This window comes from Manis javanica, chromosome 5 (genome assembly GCF_040802235.1).
Source record: "Manis javanica isolate MJ-LG chromosome 5, MJ_LKY, whole genome shotgun sequence".
Classification (NCBI taxonomy): domain Eukaryota; kingdom Metazoa; phylum Chordata; class Mammalia; order Pholidota; family Manidae; genus Manis; species Manis javanica.
The window spans coordinates 74,255,231-74,281,750 of record NC_133160.1 but is presented as its reverse complement, the minus strand read 5'-3'; the positions used below and the strand labels follow the sequence as shown (position 1 = coordinate 74,281,750).

Genomic DNA, 26,520 nt, shown 5'->3' with positions numbered 1-26,520 from the left:
ATGTAGTAAGCAAAGAAAACTTATATTGCTGACTAAATTAACCTAGGCATCTCATGTAGACTCTTCCCATCTTCCTCTACTATCCCATATTTTGAAAGCGGAAAATCTATGTCACATGCCAATTTTGAACACTGAAAATTTATATCACCAAATAATGAGCCCGTTGATCATAAGACACTTGGAATTGCAATTGGGGCCAAAACTGAGCAGTAAATTGTAGTAGTATTTAATTTAAAAAAAAAACAAAAAACTTTGAATTAAAACTTCAGGAAAAAACACTTGAATTTTTATTAAAATAGAAATACTTTTAAAAAATAAAAAATAAAAATATATTCTGTATAGGAATAATTTATTAATATTTAACATACACATATATAATTAAACATATATTTTTAAATTGAAACCATGGTTAGTAATCTACTTGAGTAATATACCTAGGCAATTTATGTATATTTTCTTAAATTTCAAAACCCTTTAACTGAAACATGTTCCATATATTTGCAGCTCCAAAATCAATACCTGAAATGCTTTCACAGTCATATGCAGACTTGCACAAAGCCTCAAAAAATTTGCATTGCCCGTAGAGATCTCACAAGACAATCTGCCTTTTGATTTCAGCTCTCAAACATAAACAAGTGTCCTTTTCCCAGTCTACTTAGTGCTATGTTTTTCCACTACATCTCATGCCTGAATGAAGCCTATCTAACACGCTTATTTTCTCCATAAGGCACATCATAGCTTCTTGCACTTAAGAATGCTACAGGGCACTTCAGCACTTAAACAGTGGAGGCCACATTAAACAGTGAAACTATCAAAAAAATACTAATAAACCACAAAAAGGACAATTGTTAGGAAGTAGAAGAGCTAAAATAAGAAAGCAGAGGATTGCCTTGTTCAACCTCAGTTCTTGAAGCAATGACTCAGTATTTGCTAATTCAGCATTCACAGTGACTTTAGAGAACACAGCTACTATAAATATAGGGAACCAACTGCAATTTCAATAAATCTAGAATCTTTTAAAAGGTTACAGTGTCGAAACATAAATCACAAAGAAAAGGTTAACACCTTTGCCTGACAAAGGAAGTATTAAGAAGAGTCATGAGTTTAAATTAGACTATATGGTATTAGATAAAAGTGGTATTTCTCATGTAACATAATTGTATATTTCTTGTGAGAAATGGGAAAATTTTAAATAGACTCCACTTAATATTTCTTTATAATTCAAAATTAAATCAACATACTGCCAGTATTTTCAACTGAATAACAAATTAATTTTAGGTAAGAAACAACTCATTAGAACAACCCTTAAAAGTCAGAAATATTCATCACATAACCAACCCAAATAATTAGGTTTTCCTTACTTGTAGCCAAGCTGGCGACAGATCACAGCTGCATCTTTATCACTCCACCCACCATCACAAATTGTTCCCCACTGGCCGTTGATAAAAACCTCCACTCGTCCTTCTTTCTTATTTTCTCCATCCATCAGTCTGATAGGAAAACCTAAGTCACAATTCAAAATGTCAGAAAAGCCAAAACAAGAAAACTGATGTTAAAGCACGACAGACTTTATAAAATACAATTCATTTTAAAAATCAACTATAAAATCAGATGGGCAATTCAATAGAGAAGAGGTGTCAATAAAAAACTGTCCCCACTTTTGCTGTACCTTTAAAGCCCTGAAGTCAGAGTGCTCAGTGTTCGCCTTTGTATCCCAGCACTTGGAACAGCGCCTGGCATACAGAAGACGTGCAATAGCTGTTTGTTGAATAAATGAATGAATGAATAGCACTGTAAAATTGTGAATGGTTTTATCACCACTAACACAGTAAAAGACATTTCCTTAGAATTGTTTTGTTGCATGTCTTTCATTTATCTGTGAATATAGCTAAAAATTTATTCCCAAGGCTAAGGTTTTGGGGAAAGTATAAATAGATATACCTTTGGAATGCATGGGTAACTTGTATCCAGAGAGAAAAAGGAAGGCAGTGAAAAAGGAAAATTTCCATCCCAGGATTTCTATTTACTAGTGATTCGAAAGGAAGTGCTTAACTCGTAAAACTACTGAGATTTAAAAGTTGAGTGGGAATATAAGAACAGCATGGTGACTATAGCTAACAATACTGTATTGTATATTTGAAAGCTACTAAGAGAGTAGAACTTAAAAGTTCTCATCACAATTAAAAAAAGCTTCTTGTAACTGTGTCAAGTGACAGATGTTAGACTTACGTGATCATTTTTCGGTGTATACAACTATCAAATCATTATGTTGTACTTCTGAAACTAATATACATCAACTATACCCAGAAAATTGAAAAATAATAATTAATAAATAAGTAAATCATTCAATTTTTTTTTATAATTGAAAAGCTGATCTCTAGAAAATCGAAGTTATAAAAATGAAGTGACTTCTAGAGTCTCACACATTTCTATTGACTCCAATAAATACGGTGAATTGTAACTGGAAGTCCTCACTGTAGCTTGCACACTATCATGGGTTGAATTGTGGGGTCATTAGGGTGGACCCTAGTCCAGTACTACTGGTGCCCTCATAAAAAGGGAAAATTTGGACACAAAGTAAAGACAGTGTGAAGAGTTACAGGAAGAAGATGGTCATCTACAAGACAAGGGGAGAGAGGCCTAGAATAGATCCTTCCCTCCCAGCCCTGCTGACCCCTTGATTTTGGATTTCTAGTCTCCAGAACTGACAAAATAAAAACCTGTCATTTAAAAACCCGACCAATCTCTGGTACTTCATTGCACAGCCCAAGCAAACTAATACACGTATTTTAGATTACCTAGTTATTGGAAGAGTCTCCAGCTTCCGAACACCAAAGATTTACTGATAGGGATGTAGGGAATACAAAGAAGCAAGTGAAATTATCAGAACTAAGAAGGTAGAGTAACTAATAAACAAAGTATCACTTAATATATGTTTAAATCAACATATGGAAATTAATAGATTGACATTTGTTAACTGAAGGAAAACACTAATGGCAAGATGGACAAATTCTATTGATTCTTCTAATTCATTTATACTTCTGATTCCTTCTTTGTTACACCCCAAGTTACTGGCTCTGTAGTTTCGGTCTCTGATTATACTCACTTCATGGGACAGGCATCCTAGTAGAATCAATATAGCAAAGCCAAAATTTACAAATGCTTATGGAGTGCCTATACTATGCACTGCTTACATTATCTAAAAAACTTGGGATTTTCGCTGTGTCACAAAATACAGTGTATTTGAAACTTTACATTTCTTATTAATGAATCTGAAATTTTGGGTTCTTTGTAGGAGGGCTAGGTAAAAAAGTGATCCTCAAAGAGTAAATCAAAACAGATGAAATTCTTTTCTTACAGTTTTCGATTTTACATCTTTGGATCTTTGGCCTAATATTAAGAAAACACATGCACACAGAATTAGATCTCCACATTTCATCCCAGTTGTTTTATGGGCAGTTTTTCATACACCATAAAAATTTAAATGATAAAGTACTTTTAAAGCCTATGTTGCATGCTTTATAAAAATAACACATAAATACTTCTGAACCTAAGTTTAGCCATTCATTTTACAAAGTCATTGCATTTTCAATGCTTGAAGGGAAACTGAATGACAAAAGCCATTCTATCAATACCACCTCACTGTTTAAGTTTGTTCTGTTATGTAGTAATAATATACATGACATTTTATTTCTAAAATCTTAAATAAATATAAAATGCTTGGAAAAAATAAAGTCCTAGTATTTTTAATTGTATATCTCAGCCTTTCACTACCAATAGTGCTGTCTTTAATTTTTCTGTAACAGTATTTTAATATACTATTTTTTAAACAATTTTTTTGAAAATCTAGCATAAATGTAAATTAAGTCAAAGTTTATACTGTAAGATTGAGTAACAGACAATCTCACTGTGAAAGAAATCTGATAGGATTTACTACTCAGAAGTTAGAATTAATGCAGTATTAAAACAAGAAATCCACATATTTACCATCCCACAAATTTCCCCCTTAATACGCAGACATTAAATGAATTCTTCTTAAAATTACTTTTATTCACTTAGAATAGTGCTTTTGAGCATTTTATCTACCACACACCCAAATACAGAAAGTGTGTACTGAACTATTACTAATTTTGAGAACAGCTTCATTCACATTTAAAGTTAAGGTCCACAAATTACATTTCAAATAGTTGAAAACAATAGTCCAACAGCTCATTATCGTAGTGCCAAAAAAGTAAAAAAACTAAACTGTTTTTAAAATGCTATTGTTATATCACTCTTCTACAATCTCCTTCTCTAAGCTCACTTTTAAATGTGCAGTCCTTTTTGATGAGTGGGAAAGTAATGATCTCCTTGAAGGAATAAATGGTAATGTGATTCTATTCCAAAAGTATATTTAGCTCAGACATAATGTTCCTCAGACAAATGAATTGTTAATAGATATATTACTAAAATTAGGATCACAGAGATTCATAAAAATGGTCACATGTTTTATTAATAATTACCACCCTCAGCTTTTTAAATTTTTAAAAAATGTATCTAGAATTCTAGAATTAAACAGATTTTTCAGGGGAACTGAAAAGATTAGTTGTCTTAATTATATGCATATATTTAACCAAATAGGCCTTCAGAGAATTTAGATTATGGCATTTTGTATAGTATTTCTGGTATTTCATCACCTGGAGTATTTACAGTATAGTATTTATAGTATTTTATCACACTGATAGAGTGTGCCTGAATAGATCACTCCATGCTCCAAATACCTGCTACCAGGGGGCTAAGAGGATCCATTCCCAGCAAAAAGAGAACTATCTCCCCAAACCACATGCAATCGTTCATTACAAACCCTAGAAGGATCATAAATCTTCCATAAAAAGAAAGAAGCAAGGGAACAGAATAAATGAAAAGACACAAAATTGGAAGCATGTCCTATAAGAGATGGAGTAAAATGTTGTATATCTAACTTCGTATTATGTTGATTAGTGCAGTGAGTCATCATCATCTCAGTTTAGAGTACACTGAGGAACCATCCATATACTCTGACAACCTCAAATATACAATATCGTTAATACTGTGGAATTCCATAAGTTCTGTTATTTTATAATGGAAGTATTTAAGCTTCAGAGTCTCAAAACGGGAGGATACAAAGGAGGTTGATTCAGCCCTGAGGGGAAAAGAAAGGACCACCTGTGGTTACTTTAACATATATCCACAAAAATACATGTGTAGATATAAGAGAACTATGGTAGTGTCCCAGCAAGTCTTTTGAATACTTCCCTCTGTATTTTTCATTCATACTTATTTTGTCCTCCTCACGACATGTTAAGTCTGTCAAAGACATGTAGGTGCACTCTGCTCACAAAAGGATCTTTTCCCACAAATATCACAAGACTGTTAGACAAGCTTTCTCACCTTCTATCCAATTACAAGTCGGAGGAAATTTGGAACTGGGGAGTAGGAAAGGACCCTGATGGGTTTCTAGAGTAACAGGGTATCTTAGAAAAATGGGTAGGCAATTTTCTCCAGATAATCCACTGAGAGACCTGAAAAACCTAGGTTAGGACACGGTAGTGGATTGGACGGCTGGTGACCAGTGATTAACAAGGGTTCAGGAATAAAGAAGAAATGAATCATGGGGAGTATGGAAGAAAGAGTTATTGTTTTGTTCTGAGTTTTTAAAAAATTCTGTCTCAAATCATTCATCAGAATGTAAGGTAAAGGAAAGTCAGAATAGGTGACCAATCAGTTTGGGAATGGGTATTGCAGCTTCATCTTTCAGATATGCATGATTATAAATATTTTTAGTGAGAAACATAGGCTGTAGGAGAAAATATGTTAGGAGTTGAAATTTTATACTGGTGGAAAGACACAAAAATCATTTTTTTCTGAATGTAAATTATTGAAAATTAGTGCATTATAGGAAATTGATTTTTAAAAGTCAAAGACAAGACTGAGATTACAGATGGCGGCGTGAGAGGAGAGACAGAGGCTTCCTCCTAAAACTGGATACAATTAGAAAATTTAATTGGTGCAAATAATCCTGAGAGAACAACAGGAAAGAGGACGGCGTCAGACTGCACACACCTGGAGAAAAGAGCAGACCTCAGCGAACGGGGCACCAGTACCAATCCCCTGCAACCCCGGACATTGCTTCAGGAGCTGAGCAGCTCCAGAATAGAGCTTCTGGACACGAGAAGGCGCCACATACAAACATGAAACACCAAAGGAACGTTGTCCAGAGTAAAATTGTTAATACAACTCCCGAGAAAGATTTAAATGATATGGACCTCGTGACTCTTCCTGAAAGGATGTTCAAAATAAAAATAATCAACATTATAATGGAGGTACAGAAAGACATCCAAGAACTCAGGAATGAATTCAGCTCAGAGATCCAATTGTTGAAGAACATGATGGAGGGTATTAAAAGCAGGTTGGATACTGTGGAGGAGACAATAAATGAAATAGAAACCAGAGAAGAGGAATACAAAGAAGCTGAGGCACAGAGAGAAAAAAGGATCTCTGAAAATGAAAGAATATTGAGAGAACTGTGTGACCAATCCAAGCGGAACAATATTTGCATTATAGGGATACCGGAAGAAGAAGAGAGAGAAAAAGGGATAGAAAGTGTCTTTGAGGAGGTAGTTGCAGAAAACTTCCCCAATCTGGGGAAGGAGATAGTCTCTTAGGCCATGGAGATCCACAGATCTCCCAACACAAGGGACCCAAGGAAGACAACAGCTAGACACATAGTAATTAAAATGGGAAAGATCAAGGATAAGGACAGACTATTAAAAGCAGCCAGAGGCAGAAATAAGATCACATACAAAGGAAAGCCGATGGTCTTTCCTCTCCTAATCCTAACATTAGACTCCTCAGCAGAAACCTTACAGGCCAGAAGGGAGTGGCATGACGTATTTAATGCCATGAAGAGGAAGGGCCTGGAACCAAGATTAGTTTTTCCAGTGAGATTATTATTTAAATTTGAAGGAGGGATTAAACAATTTCCAGGTAAGCAAAAGCTGAGAGACTTTACCTCCCATAAACCATCTCTGCAGTCTATTTTGGAGGGACTGCTATAGATGGAAGTGTTTCTAGGGTTGGATAGCTGTCACCAGAGGTAGTAAAACCATGGTAGGGAGGATGGAGCAGCTGATTGTGAGGCAAATACAAAATTAAATTGACTATCCCCAAAGTCAATCAAGGGATAGACAAAAAGTACAGAATTTGATACCTAATATACAAAGAATGAAGGAGGAAAAAAAGGAGGAGAAATAGAAAAGAACCTTTAGATTGTGTTTGTAAAAGCATACTAAGTGAGTTAAGTTAAGACTCTTAGATAGTAAGGAAAGTAACCTGGAACCCTTGGTAACCACGAATCTAAAGCCTGAAATGGCAATAAGTACATACCTATCTCTAACAACCCTAAATGTAACTGGACTGAATGCACCAATCAAAAGACATAGAGCCAGTGAATGGCTAAAAAAACAAGACCCATCTATACACTGCTTACAAGAGACTCACCTCAAACCAAAAGACATGCACAGACTAAAAGTCAAGGGATGGAAAAAGATATTTCATGCAAACAATAGGGAGAAAAAAGCAGGTGTTGCAGTACTAGTATCAGACAAAATAGACTTCAAAACAAAGAAAGTAACAAGACATAAAGAAGGACATTACATAATGATAAAGGGCTCAGTCCAACCAGAGGATATAACCATTATAAATATATATGCACCCAACACAGGAGCATCAGCATATGTGAAACAAATACTAACAGAATTAAAGGAGGAAATAGAATGCAATGCAATCATTTTAGGATACTTCAACACACCATTTACTCCAAAGGACAGATCCACCAGACAGAAAATAAGTAAGGGCACAGAGGCACTGAACAACACAATAGAACAGATGGACCTAATAGACATCTATAGAACTCTACACCCAAAAGCAACAGGATACACATTCTTCTCAACTGCACATGAAACATTCTCCAGAATAGACCACATACTAGGCCACAAAAAGAGCCTCGGTAAATTCAAAAAGATTGAAATTCTACCAACCAACTTGTCAGACCACAAAGGTATAAAACTAGAAATAAATTATACAAAGAAAGTAAAAAGGCTCGCAAACACATGGAGGCTTAACAACACACTTCTAAATAGTCAGTGGATCAACGACCAAATAAAAATGGAGATCCACAATATATGGAAATAAATGACAAAAACAACACAAAGCCCCAACTTCTGTGGGACACAGCGAAAGCAGTCTTAAGAGGAAACTATATAGCAATCCAGGCATATTTAAAGAAGGAAGAACAAACCCAAATGAATAGTCTACTGTCACAGTTATCAAAATTGGAAAAAGAAGAACAGATTAGGCCAAAAGTCAGCAGAAAGAGGGACATAATACAGATCAGAGAAGAAATAAACAAAATTGAGAAGAATAAAACAAAAGAAAAAATCAAAGAAACAAAGAGCTGGTTCTTTGAGAAAATAAACAAAATAGATAAGCCTCTAGCCAGACTTATTAAGAAAAAAAGAGAATCAACACACATCAACAGAATCAGAAACCAGAAAGGAAACATCACGACGGACCCAACAGAAATACAAAGAATTATTAGAGGCTACTATGAAAACCTATATGCTAAGAAGCTGGAAAACCTAGAAGAAATGGACAACTTCCTTGAAAAATACAACCTTCCAAGACTGACCAACAACAACTAATTACCAGCAAAGAAATTGAAGCTGTAATCAAAAAACTACCCAAGAAAAAAACGCCTTGGCCAGATGGATTTACCTCAGAATTTTATTAGACATACAGAGAAGATATAATACCTATTCTCCTTAATGTTTTCCAAAAAATAGAAGAGGAGGGAATACTCCCAAACTCAATCTATGAAGCCAACATCACCCTAATTCCAAAATCAGGCAAAGACCACTCCAAAATAAAAAAATTACAGACCAATATCCCTGATGAACGAAGATGCAAAAATACTCAATAAAATATTAGCAAACCGAATTCAAATTTTTATCCAAAGGATCATATACCACGACCAAGTGGGATTCATCCCAGGGATGCAAGGATGGTATAATATTCGAAAATCCATCATCATCATCCACCACATAAACAAAAAGAAAGACAAAAACCACATGATCATCTCCATAGATGCTGAAAAAGCATTCGACAAAATTCAACATCCATTCATGATAAAAACTCTCAGCAAAATGGGTATAGAGGGCAAGTTCCTCAACATAATAAAGGCCATATATGATAAACCCACAGCCAACATCATACTGAACAGCGAGAGGCTGAAAGCTTTTCCTCTGAGACCAGGAACAAGACAGGAATACCCACTCTCCTCACTGTTATTTAACATAGTACTGGAGGTCCTAGCCACTGCAATAAGACAAAACAAAGAAATACAAGGAATCCAGTTTGGTAAAGAAGAATTTAAACTGTCATTATTTGCAAATGACATGATATTGTACATAAAAAACCCTAAAGACTCCACTCCAAAACTACTAGAACTGATATCGCAATACAGCAAAGTTGCAAGATACAAAATTAACACACAGAAATCTGTGACTTTCCTATACACTAACAATAAGCCAATAGAAAGAGAAATAACGGAAACAATTCAATTCACAATTGCATCAAAAAGAATAAAATACCTAGGAATAAACCTAACCAAGGAAGGGAAAGACCTATACCCTGAAAACTATAAGACACTCTTAAGAGAAATTAAAGAGGACACTAACAAATGGAAACTCATCCCATGCTCCTGGCTAGGAAGAATTAATATCATCAAAATGGCCATCCTGCGCAAAGCACTATATAGATTTGATGCAATCCCTATCAAATTACCAGCAACATTCTTCAATGAACTGGAACAAATAGTTCAAAAATACATATGGAAACACGAAAGACCCCGAATAGCCAAAGTAATCCTGAGAAAGAAGAATAAAGTGGGGGGGATCTCACTCCCCAACTTCAAGCTCTACTACAAAGCCACAGTAATCAAGACAATTTGGTACTGGCACAAGAACAGAGCCACAGACCAGTGGAACAGATTAGAGACTCCAGACATTAACCCAAACATAAATGATCAATTAATATTCAATAATGGAGCCATGGACAAACAATGGGGAAATGACAGTCTCTTCAACAGATGGTGCTGGCAGAACTGAACACTGTCTAACCCCATACACAAAAGTAGACTCAAAATGGATCAAAGACTTGAATGTAAGTCATGAAACAATAAAAGTTAGAAAAAAAAATAGGCAAAAATCTCTTGGACATAAACATGAGTGACTTCTTCATGAACGTATCTCCCCAGGCAAGGAAAACAAAAGCAAAAATGAACAAGTGGGACTATATCAAGCTGAAAAGCTTCTGTACAGCAAAGGACACCATGAACAGAACAAAAAGGTACCCTACAGTATGGAAGAATATATTCATAAATGACAGATCTGATAAAGGCTTGACATCCAAAATATATAAAGAGCTCATGCACCTCAATAAACAAAAAGCAAATAATCCAATTAAAACAATGGGTAGAGAAGCTGAACAGACAGATCTCCAAAAAAGAAATTCAGATGGCCAATAGACATATGAAAAGATGCTCCACCTTGCTAATCATCAGAGAAATGCAAATTAAAACCACAATGAGATATCACCTCACACCAGTAAGGATGGCTACCATCCAAAAGACAAACAAAAACAAATGTTGGCGAGGTTGTGGATAAAGGGGAACCCTCCTACACTGCTGGTAGGAATGTCAATTAGTTCAACCATTGTGGAAAGCAGTATGGAGGTTCCTCAAAATTTTCAAAATAGACTTACCAATTTACCCAGGAATTCCACTTCTAGGAATTTACCCTAAGAATGCAGCACTCCAGTTTGAAAAAGACAGATGCACCCCTATGTTTATCGCAGCACTATTTACAATAGCCAAGAAATGGAAGCAACCTAAGTGTCTATCAGTAGATGAATGGATAAAGAAGATGTGGTACATATACACAATGGAATATTATTCAGCCATAAGAAGAAAACGAATCCTACCATTTACAACAACATGGATGGAGCTAGAGGGTATTATGCTCAGTGAAATAAGCCAAGCAGAGAAAGACAGGTACCAAATGATTTCACTCATCTGTGGAGTGTAAGAACAAAAGAAAAACTGAAGGAACAGAACAGCAGCAGAATCACAGAACCCAAGAATGGACTAACAGTTACCAAAGGGAAAGACACTGGGGAGAATGGGAGGTTAGGGAGGGATAAGGGCGGGGAAGAAGAAAGAGGGTATTATGATTAGCATGTATAATGTGGGGGGTGGGGGAAAGGGGAGGGCTGTGCAACACAGAGAAGACAAGTAGTGATTCTACAACATCTTACTATGCTGATGGACAGTGACTGTAATGGGGTTTGTGGGGGGGACTTTGGGTAGGGGAAAGCCTAGTAAACATAATGTTCTTCATGTAATTGTAGATTAATCATAACAAAATTAAAAATTAAAAAATTAAAAATAAATAAAATAAATAAATAAAAAGTCAAAGACAAGAAATGCTTCACATTCTGAACCAGTGGATAGAGGTGCAGTGGCCACTGCATCATGGCTACTTCAGATCCATGGCCAGTCCTCACCCAAAGAGAGTCTCTGCCCATCGCCACTAGGGTAGCAGGCGATACCAACGTCTTCCCGATGGCTGCAGTCATGCCTCCCCCACTGTCTCCGGGAACACTGAAGGACACTGGTTTCCTTGCCTGAGCAGCAGACATCATCCAACCATATGGGCCCCACGCTTTCCTCAAAGTGGCTTGCAGAGGCTTGTCTGCCATACCTGTGGCAATAAAGTAAGCATCGTCCATACAACTGCTGTCTCTTGTTTCAAAGAACCGAAAACATAAAATAAACCTAATTAGGTGTCGTGACCTCAGAGGATAAGTATTTTCTTTCTCTTAAGGACTCACTTCTAAGTGCAGTGTTTGCTCCATCAACATTTTAATCATCTTAACCAGTCTGTGATTGATTCAATGGGTAACTTATGAAGAATTAATCTTTTCTTCCCCATTCATTCTTGCATTTGTCTGCAGTATAATCCACCAACCAGAGAGAATGCACACAGTGATAAACCTCAAGTTCCTGACCATGGCAACAATACCACAAACCAGAAAGTGAGAATGCCTGTCTTGTCTCAGCCTCCAAGGAGTCCTCTGAGATCATTTGATTTCATCAGCTTCTCCTGGAGTCTTTGATATCCTCTCCGAAACAAAAATGTGTATTAGCTCAGTAATTCCTCCATCACTAGACCAAATCCATGATGAAACTTGGACTTTAGCCCATCAAAATCAGGAAAATGATAATGTTCTTAGTTTTTCATAAAGTGACACAAGTTGGATGTTTAAATTTTTATAAATTATATTTGTGCCCCAATTAACTTTATTTGTAACCTTGCCTTCCAAAAAAAATTTTTGATGTATTATAATAAGCATATCTGCTATAGAAATTAGAAAGATCTTCAAAATAAAAAATTGGTAAATTAATCTGTACTTTGATTCATCCTTCCCCCAATTTTGTTTCTCTTTCAAATCCAAACCTCCAGAAATCGCTAGCTAAAAGATACTTCATGTATCTTTCAGTTCTAAGAGTGTGTGCAATTCAAATCTTTTAAGTTTTATGTCAATCACTTCCCTTACTGGAAGTTTTCATTATTTTTTGTACTAAGAATATGAGAGATCTTTCTACCTGGCTTGAATTTTCCTGATTTTTTTCCTACATGCACTTATTATTTAGTTCATTTAACAAAGTGAAAATTCTAATGAATTAAAACAATGAAACTTTTAAATTAATCATAACTCTAAGACTTGTATTTTGCTGACTCATCAAGTCTGAGCTAGAAAAGTACTGTATTACTATTGCTTGCAATTTATACCATTTTTCCACAAAATGCATCAATCTGATTATCAATCCGTATCAACTACGTAACAGATAACAGTAGAACATTTTACTTTGGGATCTCATTTACACAACGAAACCCAGAGTTGACAGGTTTTTCTCATTCCAAAGGTATTTTATTCTTTCAGAAATTCCTCTGTAAACTAAAAATAAATATAGCACAGCTCTATTCTACCTTCTACACAGAACAATTTAGAACTTTTAACAAATATTATTGAGAATATTTTTAGAACCATAAAGATCTGATACTACGCATATGCAGGAAAAAATAAATGTATTTGTGAAACAAATAAAATATGGAAAAAATCAGTGTCACTCAACTGCCTTCATTAATAAGGCAAAATATGAAAATGCTAAATAGTATGTATAAATCTTTCTAAATCTATGAAACAAGACACAATTCTTAGCTTAACAAAGATTCACTTAAAATGAAATGGTATTTACTAATTCTCATTCATTAAATATCAATAATTATTTGTCTGGTATGTCAGCCCCTTGACCTGATAATTATAATAACTGCACTGTTCATGAAAATTCAAAACATTGGGCAATAATGCATTTCTATCTTCATAGCATTATTATTTATAACAGGAAAAATTAAACTAAAATAGCAAATGAATTATGGCAGGAACATTCCATGGATATTACATTAATATTAAAAATTACTTATTACAGATCTGTTATAAAGTTATATACACAATTATAATAATGATGGTATAAGAATGGGAAAATTATGCATAGTCTTTTATTCTCTTTATTTTCCAAATCATCTCTAATATTTTCTATTACTTTTATAAATTAAAAAGTATATGTCTAAACAGTCATACCTAGCTTGAATGAAAATATGTTTTTAAAGTTTAATGAGTGTTTTAAAATTAGTTCCATCTCAAGTTGAAATGAAATAATTTTGCCAATTATTTCAAGCATGAGATCATTACTTCAAGCATGACATAGAAATACAGAAAATAAGAAAGAAGGGGCATTCATGGGCTTCATTCAAATATTAACTCAAAGGCATCAATTGCAGTTACTTCACTTAACTTAAGTCTTTATTCTGGAATGCATTATATGTGTGACATGAAATATATCACCCAAAGCATTAGATACTCAGCTTTTAAGAGAGTGATGTCAAGGGTGAGTTTCAAAGGTCATCCCATGACAAGAAGGCTGTTTTTCTCAAATAAAAATGATAATTATCACCACATTCTAAGAAAGAGAATAATGTAACACCAAAGCATCTGACACTGGACTTCCCTGCAATTTTAGACACAATGATGTCAGAACTGACAACATCCAATAGTAGTGATGCATCAGAGTAAAACTGAGCATTCAAAGCATACAATCTTACTTCAATAGACACAAAGGGCCTAAAAGTCACCCATGGCTCTAACCAATTACTCAGAAGAGGAGTGGTGGCAGGAAAGGTAAATGAGATAAATAGCAAGATACAGTTAGTCATTATCATAAAATATTATTGATTTTTAATGGTTATTTTTGTACTTCCATACATAGGTAAATAGGTAAGTAGGTAGACAGGTAACGAGATGATAGAAAATATGTATTTTTAGTATTATAGAAATTACAAAGATTACAAAATGACACTTTTAAAAATGTAATTTGATATTTAGCTGTCTCATATCAATGGTCTTACTTAAACCCCAGCTGCTGGCAAACCACGTATGTATTCAGCGCAGTCCAACCATCATCACAGACAGTTCCCCACTGCCCGCCATAATACACCTCCAGGCGACCCTCGTGGCGGCCATCACCACCTGCAAGTCTGATGACCCCATCTGTGACAAGAAGGAGACACAGAGACTAAGCAAGTCAATTATCAGAACAAGATGGAACAACATTTTAATTTCACTAGAAATATCAACCCATCCAGGTCTCTCTCTTGGTCTTTTGTTAATCTTAGTTTATGACTATGTCAATGATCTCAGATCATCAGATTGTGTCTTAAATACAGCACCACACTTAAAAACAGTCTTTGTTTTTCATTTCTACTCCTATTTTCTGAGTAGAAAAATATCTTCTGACATAATTCCAAAGAAGATACTTAGATTTTTACTAATTAAATAATATTTGGAAAATTTCCTATGGCTTTAATTTCTTTTAAGTATGAGAAATATCAGCCATTTAAATTTAAAAAGTAGGAAAACAGCAACCTGGAAATAGCTCAAAATTTGAACTGCAAATGAAAAAATACTGAAATACAAAGAGAGAAAAAGCTTTTCTGGTTAAATAATGATCTATCATGTCCATTCACTTATTATTCCTTAGGCATTTATAACTTATAAAAACTGGGATACCTTTCTTGACTTTGTTCCTTTACTGATAATACAGATATGAACTTGGATCTTATGAATTCAATGAATAATTAATTCCGAGAATCCTGTAAAAAGCTCCTAAGCAGATATACAATAAAACAAATTATCCCACAAAAAGTAGATTTAAAAGCCATTTCCAACCAAAAAGCCCAAAGAGCCCCAAATTAAACACAATCTTAGAGATTCATGTATCTCTAGGATCTTTTAAAGTAAATTAAGTTCTCAGCAACACAATCACTTACTAATGTAATATTTACTGTCTGAAAAACCGCCTTACACTATTATTACCTTATATTTGACAACAACACTATAAGGTTAACCTCATTTTAAAGAAGACTAAAAGGAAACTGAAGAAGATGAAGTGTTCTATCTTGAAAGATGGTGTAAATTTTGTATTTGTATAACTTTATAAAAATTTTTCCACAGTTTGTAAAAGTTGTAAAATTTTCTATTTGTATAAATGTGCTATTCTGCTAATAAAACAAGTGTTCATAGAACAATGTATATGAAAAGCTGTAGCTTCAATATTTCATAAGCCCTAAGAAGTTTTTCTTTTGATTTTAAAAAAAAAGATTAGAGGAGGAGCCAAGATGGCAGCATGAGTAGGGCAGCAGTAATCTCCTCCCAAAACCGTATATATTTTTAAACACAACAAATACAAGTATTCCTAAAAGAGAGACCAGAGGATACAGTACAACAACCAGGCTACATACACATCTGCGAGAATCCAGCATCTCACGAAGGTGGTAAGATACAAGCCGCGGCCCGGCAGGACCCAAGTGCTCCCCCAACCCCAGCTCATTGGCCGGAGGAAAGAAGTCGGAGCATGGAGGGAGTGGAAGCACAGGACTGCTAAACAACCAGTTCTAGTAATCCGCATTGAGAGTGCAGACACACATCACACGGTGTGCTAGATATTAGGTAAACAGAAAAGTAAAATCTGAGAGCAGGCCCCCTGCAGCCTGCTCCCCTGGGACCAAAAAAAAAAAAGCAAGTGCTTTTTGAAAGTCTTAAAGGGACAGGGGCCTCAGAGCTGGATGGAATCGTCCCAGCACACTCAGTCCAGCAGGCTGGGAATCCTGAGGAACTTCAGTCGCCCCAGCCCCCTGGGTGGCAATGAAGCCCTGAAGACCATCACGGCAATAAGCAGCCTGCCATTCATTCCCCCGGCGCAGCCCAACCACAGCGGCCGAGCAGCCGGAGTGCAGCCGCACCCACAGCAGCTGCCGAAAGTCTCCTCTGAGCACACAGCCACCTGGGCCAGAACCAGAAGTTGCTGTCAGTGCACAACTGCCCGGCACAGGCAGAGGAAGCTGGGGCAACGTGCAAAGGGGCTCTGTTCTCGCAGGAGAGTACACCCATTGCACCTGCCACTACCTGCAGGGCTCTGGGCTGCCCTGCACATGACAGCTCAGGGAATTAACGGAGAGGTGGCACCCAGTGTGTGGGTAACTGATACATGCAGAGGAGAAGGGAAGGCGACCAGCAACAAGGAAGAGACTTTGTTTTCCCAGCTGATAAATGCGCCACCTGCCTACAACTACCTCTATCACCATGAAAAGGCAGAAGAATTTGGTCCAGTCCAGAATTACTCAGACAACCCATGACAGAGGGCCTGGGGAGATAGATATAAAAAATCTTCCTGAAAAAGAATTCAAAATAAAGGTCATAACCATGCTGATGAACCTGCAGAGAAATATGCAAGAGGTAAGTGTTCAAGTCAGGAGGGAGAATAAAGAAATAAAACAAATCTCTGGAAGGATTTAAGAGCAGACTGGATGAGGTACAAGTGACGGTTAATGGAATAGAAATCAGAAAACAGGAATACAGAGAATCTGAGGCAGAAAGGGATAAAAGTATCTCCAGGAATGAAAGAATATTAAGAGAACTGTGTGACCAATCCAAATGGAAAAATATTCACATTATATGGGTACCAGAAGAGGAAGAGGGAGAAAAAGGGACAGAAAGTGTCTTTGAAGAAATAATTGCTGACAACTTCCCAAAACTGGGGGAGGAAATAGTCTCTCAGACCATGGAAGCCCACAATCTCCCAACGCAACGGACCCAAAGAGGACAAAACCAAGACATACAATAATTAAAATGGAAAAGATCAAAGACAAGGACACAGTATTAAAGGCAGCCAAAGGTCACCTACAAAGGAAAACCCATCAGGCTATCATCAGACTTCTCAACAGAAACCTTATAGGCCATAAGAGAATGGCATGACATATTTAATGCAATGAAACAGAAGGGCCTTGAACCTAGAATACTGTATCCAGCACAATTCTCACTTAAATATGAAGGAGGGATTAAACAATTACCAGACAAGCAAAAGTGGAGGGAATTTGCCCCACACAAATCACCTCTACAGGATATTTTATAGGGACTGCTCTAGATGGGAGCATTCCTAAGGCTAAATAGATGTCACGAGAGAAAATAAAATCACACCAAAGAAAGCAGAGCAAACAAATACTAAATAAAGGAAAAATAAATAAAATCAACTATTCACAAAACCAAAGAAAACACAAGAGTACAGAATAAACACCTAACATATAAAGAATGGAAGAGGAGAAGGATTAAGAAGCGAGAAAAAATAAAGAACCATCAGACTGTGTTTATGATAGCTTAATAAGCGAGTTAAGTTAGACTAAACGTTACATAGTAAAGAAGCTACCCTTGAACCTTTGGTAACCAAAATCTAAAGCCTACAAATGGCAATAAGTACATATCTTTCAATAATCACCTTAAATGTGAATGGACTGAATGCACCAATCAAAAGACACAGAGTAAGAGAATGGATAAAAAAGCAAGACCCATCTATATGCTGCTTACAAGAGACTAACCTCAAACCCAAAGAGATACACGGACTTAAAAGCCAAGGGATGGAAAAAGAAATTTCATGCAATCATTGGAGAGAAAAAAGCAGATAATGCAGTACTGGTATCAGACAAAATAGACTTCAAAACAAAGAAAGTAATATGAGATAAAGAAAGACATTACATAATGATAAAGGGGTCAGTCCAATAAGAGGATATAACCATTATAAATATATATGCACAAAACACAGGAGCACTAGCACATGAGAAACAATTACTAACAGAATTAAAGGAGGAAATAGAATGCAATGCATTCGTTTTAGGAGACTTCAAGACACCACTCCCTCCAAAGGACAGATCCACCAGACTGAAAATAAGGACACAGAGGCACTGAACAACATACTAGAACAGAGGGAACTAACACATATCTACGGAACACTACACCCAAAACAGCAGGATACACATTCTTCTCAAGGGCACATGGAACATTTTCCAGAATAGATGACAAACTAGACCACAAAAAGAGCCTCAGTAAATTCAAAATGATTTTCTGAAATTCTATGAACCAACTTCTCAGACCACAAATGGATAAAACTAGAACTAAATTGTACAAAGAAAACAAAAAGGTCACAAACACATGGAGGCTTAACAACATGCTCCTAAATAATCAATAGATCAATGACCAAATTAAAATAGAGATCAAGTGATATATGGAGACAAATGACAACTGCAGCACAAAGCCCCATCTTCTGTGGGACCCAGCGAAGGCAGTTCTAAGAGGAAAGTATATAGTAGTCCAGGCCTATTTAAAGAAGGAAGAACAATTCCAAATGAATAGTCTAAAGTCACAACTATTGAAACTGGAAAAAGAAGAACAAATGAGGCTCAAAGTCAGCAGAAGGAGGGACATAATAAAGATCAGAGAAGAAATAAATAAAATTGAGAAGAACAGAACAATACAAAAAAATCAATGAAAACCAAGAGCTGGTTCTTTGAGAAAATAAACAAAATAGATAAGCCCTTAGCCAGACTTATTAAGAGAAAAAGAGAATCTATACACATCAACAGAATCAGAAATGGGAAAGGAAAAATCACGATGGAACCCACAGAAATACAAAGACTTATTAGAGAATACTACGGAAATCTATACGCTAACAAACTGGATAATGTAGAAGAAATGGACAACTTTCTATAGAAAAATACAACCTTCCAAGACAGACAAAGGAAGAAACAGAAAATCTAAGCAGACCAATAACCAGCAATGAAATTGAATCAGTAATAAAAAAACAACCCAAGAACAAAACCACCGGGCCAGATCGATTCACCGCTGAATTTTATCAGACATATAGAGAAGACATAATACCAATTCTCCTTAAAGTTTTCCAAAAACTGGAAGAGGAGGGAATACTCCCAAACTGATTCTATGAAGCCAGCATCACTCTAATACCAAAACTAGGCAACACCACCAAAAAAGAAAATTACAGGCCAATATGCATGATGAACATAGATGTAAAAATACTCAACAAAATATTAGCAAACCAAATTAAAAGATACATCAAGAGGATCATAAACCACTATCAAGTGGGATTCATCTTAGGGATGCAAGGATGGTACAACATTTGGAAATCCATCAACATCATCCACAACATCAACAAAAAGGACAAAAACCACATGATCATCTCCCTACATGCTGAAAAAGCATTTGACAAAATTCAACATCCATTCATGATAATAACTCTCAACAAAATAGGTATAGAGGGCAAGTACCTCAACATAATAAAGGCCATATATGAAAAACCCACCCACAGCCAATATCATAATTAACAGCGAGAGGCTGAAAGCTTTTCCTCTAAGATTAGGAATAAGACAGGGATGCCCACTCTCCCCACTGTTATTCAACATAGTACTGGAGGTCCTAGCCATGGCAATCAGGTAAAACAAAGATATACAAGGCATCCAGATTGGTAAAGAAGAAGTCAAACTGTCACTATTTGCAGATGACATGACATTGTAAATAAAAAACCCTAAAGACTCCACACCAAAACTACTAGAACTAATATCGGAATTCACCAAAGTTGCAGGATACAAAATTAATACACAGAAATCTGTTGCATTCCTTCACACTAATAATGAACTAGCAGAAAGAGAAATCAGGAAAACAATTCCATTCTCAATTGCATCAAAAAGAATAAAATACCTAGGAATAAACCTAACCAAGGAAGTGAAAGACCTATACCCTGAAAACTACAAGACACTCTTAAGAGAAACTATAGAGGACACTAACAAATGGAAACTCTTGCCATGCACTTGGCTAGGAAGAATTAATAAAGTCAAAATGGCCATCCTACCCAAAGCAATGTACAAATTCAATGCAATCCCTATCAAATTACCAACAGCATTCTTCAATGAACTGGAACAAATAGTTCCAAAATTCATATGGATACACCAAAGACCCCAAATAGCAATCCTGAGAAGGAAGAATAAAGTGGGAGGATCTCACTCCCCAACTTCAAGCTGTACTACAAAGCCACAGAAATCAAGACAACAATTTGGTACTGGCACAAGAACAGACCCACAGACCAGTGGAACAGAAGAGAGAGCCCAGATATTAAAGCAAACATATATGGTCAACTAAAATACAATAAAGGAGCCATGGACATACAATGGGGAAATGACGGCCTCTTCAATAGCTGGTGTTGGCAAAACTGGACAGCTACATGTACATGTAAGAGAATGAAACTGGATCTTTGTCTAACCCCATACACAAAAGAAATTTGAAATGGATCAAAGAACTGAATGTAAGTCATGAAACCATAAAACTCTTAGAAGAAAACATAGGCAAAAATCTCTTGGACATAAACATGAGCAATTTCTTCATGAACATATCTCCCCAGGCAAGGGAAACAAAAGCAAAAATAAACAGATGGGACTATATCAAGCTGAAAAGCTTCTGTATAGCAAAGGACACCACCAATAGAACAAAAAGGCATCCTACAGTATGGGAGAATATATTCATAAATGACATATCCGATTAAGGGTTCACATCCAAAATACATAAAGAGCTCACGCACCTCAACAAACACACAGCAAATAAACCAATTAAAAAATGGGCAGAGGATCTAAACAGACACTTGTCCAAAGAAGAAATTCAGATGGCCAACAGGCATATGAAAAGATGCTCCATATCCCTAATCATCAGAGAAATGCAAATTAAAACCACAATGAGATAGCACGTCACACCAGTTAAGATGGCCAACATCCAAAAGACAAATAACAACAAATGTTGGGAGGATGTGGAGAAAGGGGAACCCTCCTACACTGCTGGTGGGAATGTAAATTAGTTCAACCACTATGGAAAGCAGTACGGAGGTTCCTCAAACAGTTCAAAATAGAAATACCATTTGACTCAGGAATTCCACTTTTAGGAATTTACACTAAGAATGCAGCAGCGCAGTTTGAAAAAGACAGATGCACCCCTATGTTTATCGCAGCACTATTTACAGTAGCCAAGAAATGGAAGCAACCTAAGTGTCCATCAGTAGATGAATGGATAAAGAAGAGGTGGTACATACACACAATGGAATATTATTCAGCCATAAGAAGAAAACAAATAGTACCATTTCAACATGGAGCTAGAGGGTATTATGCTCAGTGAAATAAGCCAGGTGGAGAAAGACAAGTATCAAATGATTTCACTTATCTGTGGAGTATAGGAACAAAGAAAAACTGAAGGAACAAAACAGCAGCAGACTCACAGAACCCAAGAATGGACTAACAGTTACCAAAGGGAAAGGGACTGGGGAGGATAGGTGGAAAGGGAGGGATAAGGGGGGTAAAAAAGAAAGGGGGCATTATGATTAGCATGTATAACATGTGGGTCGAGGCACAGGGAGGGCTGTACAACACAGAGAAGACAGGTAGTGATTCTACAGCATCTTACTACACTGATCGACAGTGACTGTAATGGGGTATGTGGGGGGGGCTTGGCAATGGGGGGAGTCTAGTTAACATAATGTTCCTCATGTAATTGTAGATTAATGATACCAAAATAAAATAAATAAATAGGTAGATAAGTAAATAAATAAATTAATAAGAAAGATTAAAACCCCAAATTTCTTTCAAGTTCTTTTTAGTATAGAAACAATGGATGTGCTGTTCCAACTTCTCTTGCCTGCCCATTTCCCTCTACTTCCCCCCAAACAGGTAAGTACATACACACACACTCATTGTACTCAGACATACCCTTGTTATTAATACACTTGACACATCTCGACAAGCATGCTGTGATTTGGAATGGTCTAAAAATCGAGGACAGCAAAGTTAACTTGCTTCTTGCTTTAACCAACAATCCCATCAATACAGTTTTATCAGCTACAAGCACATCCTGAGAGTCAAGACAGACTAACGCATTAATGAACTAACATATAATTATATATAATACCTAGTACTTGAAAGTTATCACTGCACACTGATTTTTATTATTGGGTACTATATATTGCAACAAAAGTATATTTTTTATCTACCTTTACAGGACTGTATAGTCCTAAATTGAAAAACTCAGAAATATATGTGACAGAGGAGGTAGCATATTTGGGGGGGTATCATTAATGTACAATTACATGAGCGACATTATGGTTGCTAGACTCCCCCCATCATCATGTCCCCAGCACGTATCCCAGTACAGTCACTGCCCATCAGCGTAGTAAGGTGCTATAGAATCATTACTTGTATTCTCTGTAATACTGCCTTCCCCGTGCCCCCGCCACCACATTATGTGTGCTAATCGTAAAGGAGGTAGCATTTTAATACAGAATTTGTGTTACTTTTTTTTTAGTTTTATTTGGGGGATTTGTGTGCTCATTTACTAATATTATCTAAATTGAGGAGAAGGGAAGTAAGTCCAAATGGCGCTGGGGGCAAAAGTTGGAGGATTAATATGGTGAGATTCTTACCTGTTAGAGGGGTATAGGACACTGCAGCATCTTCCTTGTGGTCACAGTTATGCTCTCCCCAGGAACTCTTTGAACATTGCTCAATAGAAAGCTCATTCCCAGTGCAACGTACTTCATCCAACATCACTGGACCAGATCCTTCCCCAAAATATGCCTGATTCCATGCTTTGGCAATGCCACTAAACAAATATAAGACCGTAAGAATTCCGGATTAGACACCAAACATTGGTTTGGCTTATGTCTTTTGCCCCTGGCAAGGATATATTATGACTGATACATACTTTCCCTTAAAAATTCATTCCATAGTAGATATGACCTGCTGTATTTTGTTTGTTTGTTTGCTGCTCTTTCTATTTTGCCCATCACGAATGTTTCAAAGCCTGCTAGTTATCCCCCAATATTTACTCTCCTTTTCTTCATTAGTACTGGAACCTCAGATTTTTAGGAGGGCAATGGCTATCCGGAAGAAAGACCACATTTCCCAGTCTCCTCTCCTTACAGATGACAGCATTTGTTTGTTTTAAAATCTATGTAACAGGTTCCTGTTGGCGGCCTTGAGAATCCAATATGGAGAAGAGAGATGGGGCTCGGACGGGGGGCCCTGCACCGCCCCCCAGGCGCACCTCTCCCGGCCGCCCACCGCTCCCGAGGACCGTGACTGGCCCGACCCCCCGGGGGGCGACCTGGGACCGAGCCCTGAAGCGCGGCCGGCGCTCTCCTCCTCCTCTCGGTCCTCGCCCCTCCACGCCACGCCTGTTCTCCTCGCCCCCCACCGCCGTCTCCGGCCCAAATCTCTCCCCCTCCACGCTCCTGAGCCCCCGGAGCCCCTGCCCGCCTAGTCCCTCGGCACTGCGGCGCCCACTCCCTCGCAGTCTGCCTTTGCACCCCTGCCCCCAAACCTCACCCAGCGCTCCGGTCGCCCAGCTTCCCTTTCAGCCTCTGCGGCGCCCCCTTCATCTGTAGCCGCCCCGCCATCCCAGCCAAAGGAGGCGATCTCCGGAGATGTGAAGAAGGGGGAGGTGAGCTGACAGGAAGATGAAGGGAGCAGAGCTGCCCGCCAGAGGGGCAGGCGTCTAGGTGAACAGGAAAATGACGGAAGAAACACACCCAGAAGAATATATTCCCTGTCGTCCATTCGTAAATGCTTAAAGATTAATCATCAGGGGTCCCTCCTAGAACTGCAAGAACTGGGGTACTCAGACTTGGTGTGGGGGATATCCCTTCATCCAGAGCATGAACAGAGCTGCATACTCTTTCTAGAATCCCTTAACAAGTTCTTCAAGTTGTTTTTAGCAAAAGTTCTTGGTGAATGCCAGGAGGCCCAAGAGATCTATCATTTACAAAGAAACAGAAATGCCAGCACTTGGTATGTCATGTCTGACAACTGGCATTCTGCGCCTTCCAGACAAGTCAGTCTTGTACAGAAAGCCTGCTGCCCTGGGAAGCAAGCAAACTCAGCCCTAGAAGAAATCACAGGAAGTAATTAAACAGAGAAGGAAGGCGATCAAAGACTTAAGGTCCCTACCCCACTCCCTAGCATTTAGTCACTCCATCCGAAGTCTTGAACTGATGCCACCACCCAGCAGTTCCCAAACAACTGGCTGAAAACGCATAAGCACGGCAAGGGTTTATGAACCAAATACATAATGTCACCCACACATATCTGTTACTCTCTCGCAGTGTGCGTAGCTCATTTATAGAATAATAAAAACACAGCCTCATTAAAACACTACCAAATTCAAAAAGTTAATGAATAAAAAGAAAATAAAATACATGTAACATAAAATGTACCACTTCAACCAATTTTTAAGTGCACAGCTCAGTTTCACTAAGTACATTCACATTGTTGTGCAGCCATCACCACCATCATCTCCAGAACTTTTTAATCATCTCAAGTGAAATTCTGTACCCACTTAGGATGACTAAGTTTCGCACAAATGGTATTTTGGTAGAAGTGTCCCATATCACTTCCAGGAATTATCCTTGTTTCACTTCTTCCTTCCTGCTGACTGCATGGCAGAGGTGATAGTTGGAGTTTGAGAAGCTGTCTTAGTCCGTAAGGTGCCATACTAAGAATGACAGAACCACAAGCAAGAAAGAGCCTGGGGCCCTGATGACCTCAGAACCACCATACTAGCCTTGAGCTGGCTACCTCTGGTCTCTCTTGAGAGAAATAAACTCTTGTCTTGCTTGTGCCATTATTTTCAGTTCTCTTTTACTCAGTGCCAAACATGTTTCTAACGAAAACATCACTTCACTCAAATTTATTTGTACTAAATTTCCTTCTCCCATAATTCTGATACCACATTCTGTAACTCCAGATCTCAGTAAAGATCATGATTGCCTGTCAAAATGGTTATGACTTCAGAAATTGCATTTTCAGCCCCATTTAGCCTTTTAATTTTTAGATGAGGGCATTTATATTTTAGTTTGTTTTTCAATGTTTCAGCATATATTCCCCATTATTTTAGTTATCCTTTTCTCGAAACATTATAACTATCTTGAGAATTTACAACCAAAATATAATAAAGAAAAGTTTGCTAAATGGTTACATTACGCCAGTAATGGAAAAGTCTTGGAAAGTCAACTTTGTGGTTAAAGATTAGTAGGTTTGACTAATTTATTACATACTACAGAAGTTTCCTTTAAGAGAACACATGTCAAAAAAAGAAACACAAAGAAACAAACCCCAACACTTCTGAGAGTTGAACAATCAAATACCATTAAAGCAAATATTAATTCCATTATCACTTAACTTGCTTTCTGTTAAAAAGTCAGAGAGTGTGCTAATGGGGAGATAAAGGAATGTTTACAGCAGGAGGTGTGAGGGAAGCTGATACAAAATATGTTGCTTATGCTGGATGTTTTGGTGGAATTAAAATTTTTTAATTTAGAATCCTAACACTTAAAACACTATGTTATTTGTCATGTAGTGAACTCTGAGAAGTCTGCCACAACAAATATTGAAGACTAATACCCAGAGTGAATCAGACAAATGTGAAAGAACAAATTAAAAGGAATCCTAACATAAATGACATTGTCATAGGACCTAATTTTTGAGTGAATTTGCTTTTTTTGCTAAAGTAAACATAATGAAGAACAGATAGCCACTTCAACTCTTCTGGAAAGAAGGAATAAGAGCTCAACTAATAGGACTTCTTTAAAATAAAATTTTCAGTTGTTTCAGTATTCTGTGCATGCATACAGAGGAGTGTAATAGACACATGTAAATGTTCATATGTTAGTGACCATGTCAATGAATTTATTTTTCCCACACTAAATTTAAAGAAGAAAATGAAATCTGTCAACAGACCCTGGAGTTCAATCTGGGTTTACTTGAACCAGCTGGGCTTCCTTGAGTAAATTACTAAAACTTTCTAGGCCTAATATGCATGTTTTGAACACAGGAATCATAACTGCTCCCTTTCAGGGCTGTAAGAATCAAACTGATACAAGGTAGGAACTCAAAA

General features: G+C 37.1%; 1 protein-coding gene across 1 annotated transcript in view; it reads right to left on the bottom strand.

The window, feature by feature from the left end:
• The window catches only part of PRSS12 (serine protease 12), a 91,600-nt gene that overhangs the window by 20,862 nt on the left and 44,218 nt on the right, over positions 1-26,520 (bottom strand). The window contains 4 exon segments of the mRNA XM_073237120.1: positions 1,362-1,503; positions 11,641-11,837; positions 14,604-14,745; positions 23,051-23,229. Of these exon segments, the coding sequence (XP_073093221.1) occupies positions 1,362-1,503; positions 11,641-11,837; positions 14,604-14,745; positions 23,051-23,229 (660 nt within the window).